This window comes from Quercus suber, unplaced genomic scaffold, assembly GCF_002906115.3.
Source record: "Quercus suber isolate HL8 unplaced genomic scaffold, Cork oak 2.0 scaffold_160, whole genome shotgun sequence".
NCBI lineage: Eukaryota > Viridiplantae > Streptophyta > Magnoliopsida > Fagales > Fagaceae > Quercus > Quercus suber.
The window spans coordinates 1,081,787-1,097,059 of NW_027069621.1; the positions used below are offsets into that span (position 1 = coordinate 1,081,787).

At 33.2% G+C, this 15,273-nt stretch overlaps 2 protein-coding genes across 4 annotated transcripts; one reads left to right on the plus strand and one right to left on the minus strand.

Annotated features, from left to right (window-relative positions):
- Positions 1–813: 813 nt before the first annotated feature.
- On the minus strand, positions 814–4,933 carry LOC112030658 (UV-stimulated scaffold protein A homolog). Of its 3 annotated transcripts, none has more exons than XM_065777630.1 (4): positions 4,781–4,933; positions 4,017–4,099; positions 3,381–3,806; positions 814–2,899 (listed from the first exon to the last, which is right to left on the minus strand). In XM_065777630.1, exons 3-4 carry the CDS (start codon positions 3,573–3,575, stop codon positions 1,142–1,144), a joined length of 1,953 nt encoding a protein of 650 aa, XP_065633702.1. In that variant the 5' UTR covers positions 3,576–3,806; positions 4,017–4,099; positions 4,781–4,933; the 3' UTR covers positions 814–1,141. The 3 variants fall into 3 exon arrangements, with proteins under 3 accessions (XP_065633702.1, XP_065633703.1, XP_023919090.2); XM_065777631.1 differs by having other exon boundaries at positions 4,017–4,136; XM_024063322.2 differs by lacking the exon at positions 4,017–4,099.
- Positions 4,934–6,028: 1,095 nt separating this feature from the next.
- On the plus strand, positions 6,029–12,733 carry LOC112030701 (2,3-bisphosphoglycerate-dependent phosphoglycerate mutase 1). Its single transcript, XM_024063367.2, has 9 exons — positions 6,029–6,238; positions 6,944–7,200; positions 7,503–7,726; positions 7,894–8,012; positions 8,135–8,291; positions 8,421–8,522; positions 8,617–8,736; positions 12,125–12,186; positions 12,403–12,733. Exons 2-8 carry the CDS (start codon positions 6,945–6,947, stop codon positions 12,167–12,169), a joined length of 1,023 nt encoding a protein of 340 aa, XP_023919135.1. The 5' UTR covers positions 6,029–6,238; position 6,944; the 3' UTR covers positions 12,170–12,186; positions 12,403–12,733.
- Positions 12,734–15,273: the final 2,540 nt, after the last annotated feature.

Genomic DNA, 15,273 nt, shown 5'->3' on the forward strand with positions numbered 1-15,273 from the left:
AACAATGGGAGTTTTTTTTTTTTTTAAAAAAAAAAAAAAAAAAAAAAAAAAAAAAAAAAAAAACCTCACAAATGGCATCAATTTGTCAGCAACCACTCATTTTCTGCATGGCACTTAGCGATTGAAAGAAGATTTTAGGTCTATGTGGATATGATCTTGCGCTTTTTAGCGAGATCTCGTTTACCATTGCCTCTCTTGGTTTCGCTCAAAATTGATTAGATTCAATGAAGAACCAACTCGATCAGACCCAATTGTGCTCACGGTTGACAATAAATCCTCCATTCTGCCACTTGCTGGAATTGGGTCAAGTCGGGGTGGAGCCCAAACCTAATCCAGACCGACCCATGGACACTCGTAGTTACAAGCTCAAGTAAGCTTGGCAAAATAGAAAGAGGAAAAGTTTATTTTATCCCCAAAATTTTAAATTTTGACATTTGCATATCCTCAATTTTGGCTTGTCCGCCATAAAATTTCAAACAGAGAAAACTGGTATTAGATGGCGTTAACAACAATTATATGGTTTTAGACTTTCAGTTACATGGCAGAGAAGAACTATATTAGTAAATTCTATTGATTTGGCATCCTTTTATTGATCGGGAGTACAAGATCAACAAGCAGATCAAACTAAATAATTTCCCAGCAAAAAGAACGGGGGAAACAAAGATTCTCAGAACAAAACAATGTCAATAAATATAGGGTTTCAGTATATAATTTTGGATAATCATCTAACATTCTGAAATTCCCTGCCTGCTAAACTAACAAGAACCATTTGATTTGAACTAAAAAATTTGAGACAATTGAAATGGCTAGAGATTAAAATAAAATATATAACAGATTTGGAATTCATAGAAATTTCGTAGAAAATTAATAATTTTCAATCCAACTCATTATTCACCTCAAATATATACAAATATTTAAACAATGAAAAAATAGAAAAGATATCTACATAGAATGATAGAATACAAAATTGATAAGGAGAGATCCTCTCAATCATTTACTATCCCTGGGTGCATTCAGTTGTGAGGCAAACGCCAAAAGTCTCCACTAATATATCTGAACCTGGTGCCATGTTACCAACATGTGCATCTGTGAAATTCTGATTCCTCTAAAGTACTCAAAAGCCTAAAGAAGGAAATTTTCATTACCATTGATTTGGGAAGGCTTCTCGGTAATTTGCATCTTCACCCAATTTGAGCTGTCTTGTTGTTGAATCCTTTGCCCGTGTATTCAAAAGCCTTTGAGCTATCCTATCTTTCGGTGTCACTTTCTTGTGCAGCATGGATGAGAGTGTTTCCTTCTTGTTTCTGGCTGATGGTTTCTCACCATCAGTCACCCCCATATCTTCTCCAATAGATGCAGATCTTGAAGTTGATGTCAAGGCAGCATCCCTTAGAACCGTTTCATTGTGCTCCCGAATTTTCGCAAGCTTTGCACGCTTCAGTGACTTTTTATCAATTTCTCTCTTATTTGCTACTTCTTTAGCTTTCTCACGAACATTCTTCACAGCTTGTTTTGCTAACTGCTCAATGGAATCGATCCCCAAATCAAGAGATATCTCTTCTTTTAAAGAGTTTTGATTGAGTGGCTTTCCTTCATCATCTCGAGGTATAATAGGTCCATGAAATGGACAAACTCTCAGGTCTCTTCTCTGACAAAGTCCCCCTTTGCTCAAAGGAGCCCTGCAGGGTTGAATGTCAGTTTGCTGCTCTTCATAAAGAGATGCATGTACATTCAGTTCGGGCATTTTCTCAGCTGGAATAACCGCGTCATAGTCCACCCTACCCCAGTGACTTTCAAGCTCCAATCCCCGCTGGTTAGCCAAAACCTTCCTGTGTGAACCCCAGTTATCCAAGAAAGAGCCCCACCTCATCACAGGAGCTTCAGCCAGAAGCTTACTTCTTAAAGGGTCCAAATTGGTTTCAGCACCTTCAGGACTGAGAATCTCATTGTCATTACAATCTTTTTTACTGCTTTCAGGAGTTTTATTTTTGAACTTATTAGAAGTTAATTTCATGGAATCGTGATTATTGGGAACAGTAGATCTCTCATTCTCAAGTGATCCAATCTTACCCTCCTCCCAGAAATCATCTTCTTCTTCATCACGATTTGCAGTGTTTGGAAGAGCACAACCTGATTCTTCACACTTCTTCTTCACTGATTTGAGACGATTTTGTATATCAATTAACTCCTTTAAAGCGGAATCTCTGAACCTGTTGTCTGCCACTTCAACCCTTAGAAGAACAGAAATCCATTCTTGAACTGAAACAAAATGCTTTGTCTCTAGAAGCTTGTACAGCTCCCTTAATGCATCAAAAACCACTTTATTGTCAGTGTTCTCATGAACCTTCTCCCCTTCTTTTAAAGTATTGAGACGGATTTGCAGCAGTTCAGAAGAACGAAACTCTTCAAAATATTCATCATCTGCAGGAGGCAGAGGCATAAATTCCTCATTTGTACGGACTATGTCTAAGCATTCCCCAATCTCATCAATGGTAGACATGATCTCTTCCTTAATAGATGAGAAATTGTCCTTGAACATTTCAAATTTCTTTAGCAAAATCTCTCTTGACCGCCTTTCACGTTCTGCTCTCTCCTGCTGAATCCGAGCTGCATTGGCCTGTAGATTAGGAAACTGCAACTTGAGGGTGTTTTTAAGGTAATCAAACCCTAATCTGAGCTGCCTGTAATGAATCCCAAAGGAAGAGTTCCACTTCTCCAAGAATTCGATTGCCTTAGAGCGCAAAATAGAAGCAACAGCAGGAGGAGCCGGGAGAGGCTGGGTTCTTCTGAACCCAACACTCAAACTCAGCAATTGATCCAAGTTGTCAACAAGGATGCTTCTGAAAAGCTTCGAACGCATGAACAGTTGGTCAATTATCAGGAGTGTCAGGTACCTTACCTGTACCAATCAAATATTGAAATTCAACTAATTACCAAAATGTTAAACTAAAACCCACTAATAAAACAACAAATCACCACCACCCCTAATAATAATTGTAAAAATGAAGGTGAAAAAAACCCACAACAATAACAACCACAAAAGCTTTAGTCCCAAATTTTATGGGTCAACTATGGATCATCAACAGATTGGTAAGAATTGGCCACATGTATTATTTTCATTAACAGATTATATATCTAATCAATTCTTTTCCTTAACAGATTATATAATAGCATAGCCAGCCTAATCAGGGATGATACCTCACCTCAACATAAGTAAATATCATAATTCAGAAAAATATATTAAATCTATCTTAATTAAATTAAAACCGCCTGGAAGCTACTTGAGAGCATATAATATATATTCATTAAAATAATCAAATAAAAAGTAATAGAAATTAGTGCGAAGAAAGAAAGAAAGAAAGAACAAAACAAATACATACCTGAGAGTGGTCGCGCTTCATGAGATCCAAAAGGGTATTGGCGGCGAGTCGGAGCTCCGTATCCGAATAGCGGACAACAGATTTGATAGCCTTAAGGAGACGTGGGTCCACCTCAGCAGCTGTGGAGTTGGTCGCCTTCTCTATCAGACTCAACACCTTCCCTCCTTCTCTCTCTCTCCCCTCTTCCATTATCATTTATTTATCAAATCAAACTAGGATACTTGCATACCGCTATGCTATGTTCTTATTCTTCATAAGCCCTGTCACTTTACAAGCTTTTACTTTTAAAATATTTCTAGATGGCAATCCGTTTTAGACTAGTCGTTTCTTTCACCTTCTTCACAGCAACCTGTTTTGCTCTTTTATCCAAATAGATTGTGGGCAATAATAAGAATTCACGACACAAACCTGGGTAAGAGAAACCACCTACAAAATTTAAGATTCTGTGAGGTGAGCTACATAGAATTGAGTATATTTTTCTCAACAAAAAGATTTTAGTAAAAAAGACAAAGGAGGCAGAACTTTGCCAACAAAATTGGAATCCTCTTAGCATGGAATTTAAATTGAAAAAAAAAAACTCGAATTTCTAGAACTTAAATCCCTTCAAGAATGTAGAAAGAAAAATTAGGCACTCACTTGGAGTAACTGGGTCATGTTCAATCTCTTTATCTGCAACTACCTACTCCAAATGCTCAACAGCATTGGCAACCAAGGAAAACCTAGCAATTGCAGATTTTTCGCATTTCTTATGTGTATCTAATGAGAAGACACTTGCTAATCAATCATTATAATAACCTTTATGAAATACTAACATTGAGATGCTTGCAAACGGTAATACTAAAGATGATTAGTCATTGTAGTGCTTTTGTATGGTGATAAGTAAGTATATCATCAAAACCAAGGAAACCAAATACAAAATTCCCAAGTAATAAAAAGAAAGGCAAAAATACTTTTAAACTAAATAATCGTCTCTTATAAATTTGGAATCTTAATAGGGATTTTCTTAATTCAAAAAGCCTCGCTTTAGCCCGCTGCATTCCGTCCGCGATCAATAGAATCTTTTTAAATAAAAATCATACCCAACAGCTATATAAAGAATCGCCAATCCCAAAAGAATATATTCTTAGAACCTTTCATAAATTAAAATTAGTAAATGAAATGAGCCCTTTCACAGTCATCATTATTATAATTTCCACATAAATCTAAACATGAAAATCACAAAATAACAAACTACAAAATTAGGACTAAAGTTATAAACTTTGACACTTTCACTATTTAACAGATACAGGAAAAAAATTAAATTTGAAACTCATAATGGAGATTAATTTATAAACTTACTATTTCAATCAAATTTAACAAAAGATTGGAATAATTAAAAATTAAAAAAACTGTAAACTTACCCAACCAAGTTTTGGCCGGAGCCGCCTGGAAATACCTCCCTGGAGCCGCTAAGACCGAATTGTTTTTTGAGTTTTCTGGAGCAGCCTCTCTCTCTCTCTCAGAGTTTTCGGGTAGGGTAGGGTAGGGTATTTGGGGTGGGGTTTTTTTGATTTTACGGTTGAGAAGAGAGAACACAGTATAGCTAGTTTTTTTTTTTTTTTTTTTTTTTTTTTTCCTGACTTTTTTCTGACTTTTTTTTTTTAAATTACGTTTTTTTATAAATTAATAAATAAATAATAGGTTTTATTTTTTTTTCCTATAAGTTAATGATTTGTATTTATTATAATTTGGAATTCCTATATTTTTCTATTATTAAAATGGCTAGGGTGTGATAAGTATATTCTCTCAAAAAATTTATTTCACATATAAACACAAAATTATCATTACATCTTAAATATTTTTTTAATTGAAAAATGTAATAATTTCGAATTATGATAAGTATAAACCATTAACCTTTAGAAGCAAAATAGATATATAGAAGAGCATAGACTAGTTTTTTACTACTCTATTGAGATTCTGGTGCATCCTAATGATCAAACAATGACTTTTTCATTAAATTGTAACACAAACTCAAGTTAGATAGGAGAATTCATACAATGATATAGTTTTATAATTAATTTGAGATTTTATTAAATTATTTTAGTTTACTACACAAATAAATAGGTTTCTATGCGTAGCATGAGTTTTTAACTAGTGATATATATATATAACCAAAGACATTATACATTTATTTGACCGTTGAACTTATAATATTTTTTATCCTCACAATTTTACGTGTCAATATTTTAATATGTATATTTTTAACTGCACTTAAATTCTATTCTATATTTAAAATACTCAAATAAATAATAAAATAGATAGCTTAATATACCAATACAATCATAATAAATATTTATTAATTATTATCAAAATTATATTTCACAATATCATATATAAGCACAATCATAATAAATAAAATACCTATTCTATCTTTTCCATAAAAAAAATTAATAAATACCATAATTATCAAATTTCATATGAAAAAATAATCAAAATAAATTTATCTTAATAGCTATCTCAATTATTAAATTTTATATTTACATACAAAATAAAGAAAAAGAAATAAAATAAAATTTTTTTTTTATAGATAAAATCATATTTTATTGAAGTGGTTGAGTCATGAGTGGTTGACTATAATAAATAAAAATATTGAAGACGACACGTCGTTTAGTTGAAGGTACGACTCAGCCAAAGAGGCTCCGCTACCTTTCTTCTTCTTGCATTCCCTCTTCGCGAGTCGCAGCTCCTCTTTGGCTCAATTCTCATTATTGGATCAAATTCCATTCTTTGATCCTCCCAATAACACTCCTCTTGCTTTAGCTTTCACTATAACCCCTCTTAGTCTCTTGCGTAGTCTCGCAGTTTTCACTTCTCTGGATGTGAGTTTCATCATTTTCTCCTATGCTTTGTTCTCTGTATTGTGTCTTTTCTTTTTGTAATGAAATTTTTGGCTAATGGGTGTTTCATGGATGATCCATTCTTTTTCTTCTGTTTTTTTTTTTTTTTTTTTTTTTAAAAAATATGTTTAGGTGTTTGGTTATTTGGTTAGAGGTTTCCCAGATGAGATTTTGATTGTTGGAAATTGGAAATGTTTATTTCAGCTAGTTTGAATGGTGGGATTTTATGTTTTTGGGTTTTTGAGTGTGGGGTTTTTTTTGTGTGTGTTTTAGTTAAGCTGACAGAGCTGTTGAATCTAATATAGGATTTTGATTTCGATGTAAAGTTAAAAATAACGAAGATGTCAAGTTTGTGTTTTTCCAATAAGCTTCTATGCAATTTTATTATAGTGAAATTCATGAAAATTATAGAACTCATAAATAGTAGGGTACATGAATATGAACTTATTAAGGGATTTGTTTCCATTTCCTGTACGAGAAATAATTCTTCCACTGTGAGGTAGGGGTCTGTTTATGTCTTTACCTTCTGTCCTTTTTGAGAATTGGAAAGATACATTACTTACTTTATCAGATAAGCTATTGGGTATTCACTGTGTTGTTTTGTTGTTAAAGTGTATTGATATTAATCTCCCAATATAAGATCTGACAATGGTTAATTTGGTTTTGACGCGTTTACCGGAGTATCAGAATGGCTGCTGCAGTGTTCCACCAATGTATTGGGGCCATTCAGGTTCGCAGTTGTGGCACTGAGAAATCTGGGAATTCCTCATTAAGGTTTATCTCAAGGGGTTTTGTTATTGACTGTGGATTGTTAAGGAAAGGAACTTGTAGCTCTCATTGGTGTAAATTGCATGTAATACGTGCATCTACTTCCGATGCTTCGGTGATAGATCCTATTTCATCTACCTCACACAATGCCATTGACAGTTCTCAAAACACTTCAAGTGAGTTGATGATATAAATCTAACCAACTCTTAATTTTTTGTGTATTGAACTCTAAACAATTAGTACATTATGTTTCTCCTAGATTATATCATTCTTGAGTTTTGAAATGTCTATATTTTGGAATAGATTAGAATCTAACATCTCCAATTTTGCAATATGTGTTTATTAATGCTTCCTTCTTTCTTTTTTGGTTTTATTGAAAAAAATTGAGGTTCCCTTTTCTCTTTTTTTTTTGGCTGAGCAGGTTCCTTTTTGTCTTTTTTTTTTTAAATTAATTGTTGGTTCCATACTCTCGTTTTAGTTGAAACTGCATTGATACTAATTCGGCATGGTGAGTCTTTGTGGAATGAAAAGAATTTGTTCACTGGTTGTGTCGATGTGCCTTTAACCAAGAGGGGTGTAGAGGAAGCAGTTGAAGCTGGTAAAAGAATCAGTAATATACCTGTAGACATGGTTTTCACATCTGCACTGATTCGTGCACAAATGACTGCCATGCTTGCCATGACTCAGCACCGCCGCAAGAAGGTATCACTTATAGTTATATCTTAACATATAATATCTGAAGATTCTAATAAAATACTTCTGATCGCTTAGATTGCTTAAATTTACAAAAATAAGAATATAATTGTATTGTGAATTTGAAATAGAACAGAAAGAGAAGTTACATGTGTTGATCTGAGAATGGTTTGCAGGTGCCTATAGTCATGCATAATGAGAGTAAAGAAGCAAAAGCATGGAATCAGATTTACAGTGAAGAGACCAAGAAGCAATCAATTCCAGTTATAACAGCTTGGCAATTGAATGAAAGAATGTATGTAATTTTTTATGCTTGACTACATCTTCCATTTCCACTCCATCTTACTTTAAAAACATTGAGCTGGATTGAATTACCAGTTGTTTTCTCTCTCCCTCTCTCTCTGTTTTTCTGTATAGGTATGGGGAATTACAGGGTCTTAATAAGCAGGAGACAGCTGAAAGATATGGAAAGGAAAAAGTGCATGAGTGGCGTCGAAGTTTTGATGTTCCTCCCCCTAATGGTGAGAGTTTGGAAATGTGTTCACAGAGAGCTGTTGCTTACTTTAGAGAACATGTAAGCACATCTAGCTTCTTCTTGCTGACATTTGAGATTCACGTAGAATTTTTTTAAAGTGTTTAAAGTTCCTTAATATATATATATATATATTTAGAAACCTGAATATTGAGAAGGAATACATTGCAGATTGAACCCCATCTTCAATCTGGAAAGCATGTGATGGTTGCTGCACACGGGAATTCACTGAGGTCTATCATCATGTATCTTGAAAAATTAACTTCTCAGGAGGTAAGAAATTATATTCTTGAGATTGCTCACTTCTGTGCCATAATACTTTCTGTTAGTTGATTATGGACAATCAATGATTCTGTCTGGCAAACAGGTCATTAGCTTAGAATTATCAACTGGGATACCATTGTTATACATATATAAAGAGGGAAAATTTATGAGGAGAGGAAGTCCTGTGGGAGCTACAGAGGCTGGTGTTTATGCATACAATAGGGTATGAACTTTCTGTCCTCTGTTGTGTCTGATCTTCTAATTTGTTAATTTTCTTAGATTTTCAGTTAGTTTTTTGCAAAATTTTTATTTGATGTTTTCTTACCATGTTCTTTTGAGGGGAATATTATCAGTTAATGGAAATAGAAAAAGGAAAAACTTGATAATTTTGTTTGGCATGTATGCTTGAGTACACTAATTCACCTTTTTAAAGCTTAGAGCCTTGTCTGTTACTGTAAGGTCAATCGTATTGGCTTGAGGATGAGTAGACTCAGATATATTTATCTATTTCACCTGCTGGATGGTTGTTGATTGGATGAGTTGGGGACTCCTTGTAATTCCAAAACCAAGGGAACTATTTATATCGGACTTTGGTTTAGTTCCATTCATTTATTGCAGTTTGATAAGTGAAATAACTGAAATTTTACCTAGGCATACAAGAAACATCATGCTTGAAGTGTTACATAGAATTGAAAAGTTTTTTATATGAATTGCATAGTTCTTTTTGGTGGAATTTCATTTACCAAGGACCCAAGGAAGCTTAGTTTCAACTTTTGGAAAGTTTTCATACAAATTGCAATGTATATTTTTCAACCCTTTTGTCAAAGAAGCTAGAACCTATTCCTGTTAATTACCTGACAGGACAAATCGGAGAATTTGTCAACATTTGCGTGTGGTGGGCTAACGTAAAAGGCTTTGTAGATCTACTGTTTAGAGTTGTAGAAGAAAGAGTTAAGACTTAAAATTGACTAGGGTTTTTTTATATGTTTATTCAATATAAGAAAGTATGTGTGGTTTTAGGGTTTTGATAGGTAAAACAAATTACTTGATTTATGGTTGTAAGGGAGAAGGAAAAGAGAGAAGAGAAAGGGAGAAAAGAACTTACAAAGGCTAACATGCATCAATAAAAAATAAGAATTATTTAGAAAGAGACAAGTACTCTATGTTCACGGTGGTGAGTGGTGACCACAAAGTATCTAAGGCTGTGTTTGTTTCGTGTAAAACATTCTCCGGAAAATACATATTTTCCGGAAATGCTATTTTCCGGAAAAGGAAAATATTTTTAAAGTGTTTGGTTGAATTATGAAAATTGTTGTGAAAAATATTTTCATGTGTTTGGATGTATTCTAAAATGCTATTTTCCGGAAAATTTTTCACATTATTACAAAAAATTTCAACATGGCATCCAATTCAACAACAATTTTCGGTAGCAAATTCCGGCAACAACAACAACAATCAGTTCATCCAAAAAAAAAACCAACAACAACAATCAAATTAAAAAAAAAAAAAAAAAAAAAAAAAAAAAAAAAAAAAAAAAAAAAAAACGGAGAGACCGAGGATCAGTTCATCCAAAAAAAAAACCAACAACAACAATCAAATTAAAAAAAAAAAACGGAGAGACCGAGGAAGAGAGAGTGTGGAGGCGACGGGTCTGGGTCGGCGACGAGATCTCGGTTCGTGGGTTGCTCTGGGTTCGTCGGTTTGTGGGTTGCTAGGTTCGTCGGTTCGTGGGTCGAAGGTCGCCGGCGGTTGCTGGTCTGGGTCGTTTCGTCGGTTCGTCGTTTCGTCGTTCGCTGGTCTGGGTCTCTCTCTCTCTCTCTCTCTTTCTTCGTGCTCTCTCTCTGTGTTTTCCGGAAAATATCATTTGAAGTGAAAATAGAAGGTGAAATCAATTTCACCCGTGGGAGCTCTGTTTTACGGTCAAAGGGGAAATCAATTTCCGTTGACCCAATTTTCCCAAGCACCCAAACACAGCAATTTTCCGGAAATTGATTTCCGGAAGTGGTTTGAAGTTGAAACAAACACAGCCTAAAACAATTACAATCAAATCAACTAGAGAAACTAATAGAGTGCGGGAAATAAGAAATGGAAGTACAATGCATAAAACCTTACCCCAAACCCGAGACCAATCAAACAAATTCTAGATTAGCAAGGACTTCAAATGATCAAAAGGTCTCTCAATGTCCTGAAAAGTGTGTTTTTTTGTTCCTTCCACACTAACCACATCAAGCACGCTAGCACCAAATTCCAAACATCAAAGGAACGTTTCCCCAACCAGTTCTGCAAACCAAACGAAGAGAGACAACCCTCTCTGGCATCACCGCATCACCCATTGAATCCCAAACATTTGAAATACTATACTCCACATCACATGGGCAAAATCACATTGAAGCAAAGGATGATTCATTGATTCCCTCAACATCGACACATACAACGCCGATTAGCTAGGGAAAAACCCCTCTTAACAAGATTATCAACCGTAGGAATCCAACCCCATGCTGCTGTCCGCAAAAAGAAAGAAACCCTTTTAGGGGCCTTAACACACCAAATGCTCTTCCAAGGGAAAGAAATAGTAAGGGTATGACAAATATAATTATAATAGGAGAGGACATCAAAAGTACCACTCTTAGTCAATCTCTAGATTCTCCTATCCCCCTTCCCCCTAGGCAGCTTGGAATAAATAAAACTCAAAGAAAGAATGCAATTCCTCCAACTCCAAATCATGAAAAGCTTTATGGAACTGCAAATTCTAGCTCCTAATCCCCCCATTTAAATCAAGAAAATAAAAACCTAATAAAGGACTAGCTTGGACTCAGAAAATAAAACCTAAGATACTTGGGATCTCCTAAAAGGTTCTAGACTTAACTAAATTACCTAAATACCCTTAGGCTCCATTTTATTGGGAGGATGGAAATGTTGGGGGGATAGAAAAGATTTTAGTTTTATACCATGGGTGTTTATATATTCCATTCTACCATTCCATTATTATCGTCCCTATACATTGGATTATATTGAATTTATGTCTGTGCTACCTTGTTAATGATAATTTTACCAGTAAGTGAAGTTGTCATCTGGCTGTGGTGTCCTCATCTGTGTGGCGCTAGAACATTTGAAGACCATCTACATGCTAATATACTAAAATCTAGCCATTACCCAGGAAAATGATTTTATTAATGAGCCATTTCATCTCTGTCCTTCAGAATTGCTGTCAACCGGCAATTTGATATGTAATTGTTTTTGAAGTAAAACTAATGGGGAGAAGAAAGAAAAGAAAAAAGGGGAATATCTTGAATTTTCACCCAACTCTACCAAAACATTCAACCCAAAGTAGGTGAGATCTAGAAAGTGAGTTAGTCTTTAAACAGAGATGAAACAAATAGTGAATTTTTCCCCTTATCCTCATCTTATCCGGAAGAATGCTTATTTAAAATCATATAATGTAATCAAGTCTCGAGCTCCATCCTTTAGAGAGTAGATTAGGGAAGCCAAGCTCCTCCGGTCTTGCTAAATATATTTTCAGTGTTTGCTTTTATTTTCTGTAGACTCTAGGCCTTCTTTTGTTGCTGATTCACAAATAACATCTTAGCTCTTCCTACATTTTTCATATGCAGACTTTAGCTCTCTACAGGCAAGAATTGGATGAAATGCTGTGCTAACTTTTTCAGAAAAACAGGTAAGCGACATTTTAAATCATATATACTTCTAACATTTGGACCTGTCTTAGATTCTATGTTAACAAAATCATTGCCTCTATAAGATCCGGTTGTACTATATTTATGCATGATATCAGTGAGACTCCTCAGAAGACCAATATATTATATCCAGACTGCAGCTATTCCAGGTTAATTAGACCCTTGCTCTGCTCATCCATGGTTCCTTTTTTTTGCAGGGTAATTTTTCTTTAGCTCTTGATGGGGGCTTTTCAGAGGATATAAAACTTTTGAAGCACTGGTGCAAAAAGCAAGCTCGTTGCAACGTAGGAATCAATTAGGAATCACTACAGGCTACAGCCCCCCCATTCTTTATAGGAATCAATTTGGACAATGCAATAGGCATCGAGTATTATACCGTAACACATGGAGACTGTAACAATAACAGGGAAAGGAAACACACTCACACACACATACACACACATTGTACGTTACAAGGCTGCAAATGTTGTGTTAGAATTTGGTGATATTTAATAAAATTAAGCTAGTACAGGTGCATTTTTGTAGTTATGTGTGAACTTATTATGCTCTGGATTTTATGAGAATTACTGGTGGCACCGGCATCCATCCAATGAATCAGGATTTTAAAGCATGAGCAGTTAGTCTGCACCATTGCACATAATAAAAATGCTTCTTCTTGTAAGAGTAAAATGGAGGAGAAATGGTGGGGTCAAGACCTACTCAGTGCATGGATTAAATTTTTTATTTTTTAAAAAGCTCTATTTGTGCTATATATTTGATACTAGTTTATTTCTGGTTTTGTCAGTGTTAGGAAATAGCAAGGCCCTAAACTTACCAATATCTACTGCTTGAAGTTTTATCTGTTCTCACTGAAGAAGAAGAATAGGGAATTTCTAGAAATAATTTGAAGAATTTCAGCGGCAATGATCTACTGTTTGTTGACAGTTTGACACTGGCGACTGTAAAATTCAGAGTACTGTTTATTGTCCACTACGTAACTAAATAAAAAAAAAAATTTTTGATGTACTAATCTATATATCTATATATAACCAAAACCTCTAAAATCTCACAATTTTTTACGTTAGTATAATATTTAAATAAAATTGTCATTTTATTTAAATAAAATTATTTTTGTTTAGTCTAAACTTAACAAGGAATGAAACTATATTTCTTTAACAAGTCTAATTTAAATTCAAACTCATCATGTACAATATTTAAATAAAATTGTTATTTTATTTAAATTCTACAATTTTTTACGTCAGCACAATATTTAAATAAAATTGTCATTTTATTTAAATAAATTTATTTTTGTTTAGTCCAAACTTAATAATGAGTGAAACTATATTTCTCTAACAAGTCTAACTTAAACTCAAACTCGTCATTTTTTTTTAAACAAAATTATTTTTGTTTAGTCCAAACTTAACAAGAAGTGAAACTTTAGCTCTTTGACAAGTCTAACTTAAACTCAAACTCATCATTTTTTTTAAACAAAATTATTTTTGTTTAATCCAAACTTAACAAAAAGTGAAACTTTATCTCTCTAAATCGAAGCATCTGAAACTCTCATAATTTTCCACGTCAGAATAAAATTATTTTTGTTTAGTTCAAATTTAACAATGAGTGAAACTCTAACTATCTCTCTAACAAGTCCAACTTAAACTCAAACTCATCATTTTTTTTTAAACAAAATTATTTTTGTTTAATCCGAATCTAATAAGGAGTGAAACTCTATTTATTTGCCAAGTCCAAATTAAACTCAAACTCATCATTTTTTTAAACAAAATTATTTTTGTTTAATCCAAACTTAACAAGGAGTGAAACTCTATCTCTCTAACAAGTCTAACTTAAACTCAAACTCAAATGTTGATAATTTTTCTTTAATATTTTTTGGTCTTTTAAAAGTTTTAATATCTGAATTTTGAGTTATTTTTTTCAGTATCTGAAATTGTTTGACAAAATTTTTGTAAGTCATTGCACATTCAAGCAATGACTTCTTCATCAATTTGTAACACAAATTGAAATTATACAAGAGAAAATCATGCAATAGTGCAACGGTGTAGTTTTTTAATCAATTTAAGATTTTATAAAATTATTTTAGTTTACCTGACAAATAGGTAAGTTCCTATGCGTAGCACAGGTTAGCGACTAGTGTACCATATGTCCATTCTTTCTCTACCATCCCTAAATGGTGTGATTAGGCATGAATTTTAAATAATAAGCAAAGACAAATTCCCCCCACCCCAAATAAAAGGATCAGGATAAGCATTGTTCGGTTCTTGAGTTTTTTTTTTTTTGGGAGAATCCGCCCCAGAAAAGGAGACAGGTTCTTGAGTTAAGTGTGTGTTTGAGAACTTTGTAATTTTTGATAACATATTTGTATAGTATTCATTAAAAAAATATATAGTTTTTGAAAAAATTTATGTTAAAAATGTGCGATAAAAATCTAAAAACTAACTTTTTTTATAAAAAAAAAAAAAAAAAAGGGTTTTGTTAGGAAAAAAAAGTTTATTTTAGCTAAACAGAAATTAACAACTTATTTTTATGTTATTAAACTTATTTATGACTTGTTGAAACTTTATTTAGTTTATTAAACTTGAGACTTGTTAAAACTTAATTTTTAGATACAATTATATTTTTGTTTAGTTTTTTTTAATTAAATAAAATAATTAAAATTAACTTTCCCAAATAAAATATTAAAACAAATGCTATATCAAATAGACATACATTTTCTTCTCCAAAAAAAAAAAAAAAAATAGACACACATTTTTTTTCCCTGAATTATTAGACAATCACTTGATTTTTTTTATTATTATTTAAGATTGGAGACAATCACATGGTTAGTCACCTAATTAATTTAGTAACATTTGTGCAATTGGGGGATAAAAATAGGGATACAACAAAAGTTCACAACATTATTATAACCACCTCACAAATTGGTAAACCACAATGTGCAATTAAAATTTATTTAATATTAATTTGAAAATATTATAAAATTGTTGTGAAATTTTGTTGTGTTCCTAGAATGACTTAAAAAAAGTACTAACATATGTGACACATATGTGCATGGAATGTGGAAATTCGTGAGATTC

What these genes read in the sequence shown, in the direction of transcription:
- LOC112030701 (XM_024063367.2), top strand. Translation starts at nt 6,945, where the DNA reads ATGGCTGCTGCAGTGTTCCACCAATGTATTGGGGCCATTCAGGTTCGC. An exon ending in CTCAGCACCGCCGCAAGAAG is followed by an intron (nt 7,727 to 7,893) that starts GTATCACTTATA and finishes AATGGTTTGCAG; the next exon opens with GTGCCTATAGTCATGCATAA. An exon ending in AAAAATTAACTTCTCAGGAG is followed by an intron (nt 8,523 to 8,616) that starts GTAAGAAATTAT and finishes TCTGGCAAACAG; the next exon opens with GTCATTAGCTTAGAATTATC.
- LOC112030658 (XM_024063322.2), bottom strand. Translation starts at nt 3,575, where the DNA reads ATGATAATGGAAGAGGGGAGAGAGAGAGAAGGAGGGAAGGTGTTGAGT. An exon ending in TGAAGCGCGACCACTCTCAG is followed by an intron (nt 2,900 to 3,380) that starts GTATGTATTTGT and finishes TGATTGGTACAG; the next exon opens with GTAAGGTACCTGACACTCCT.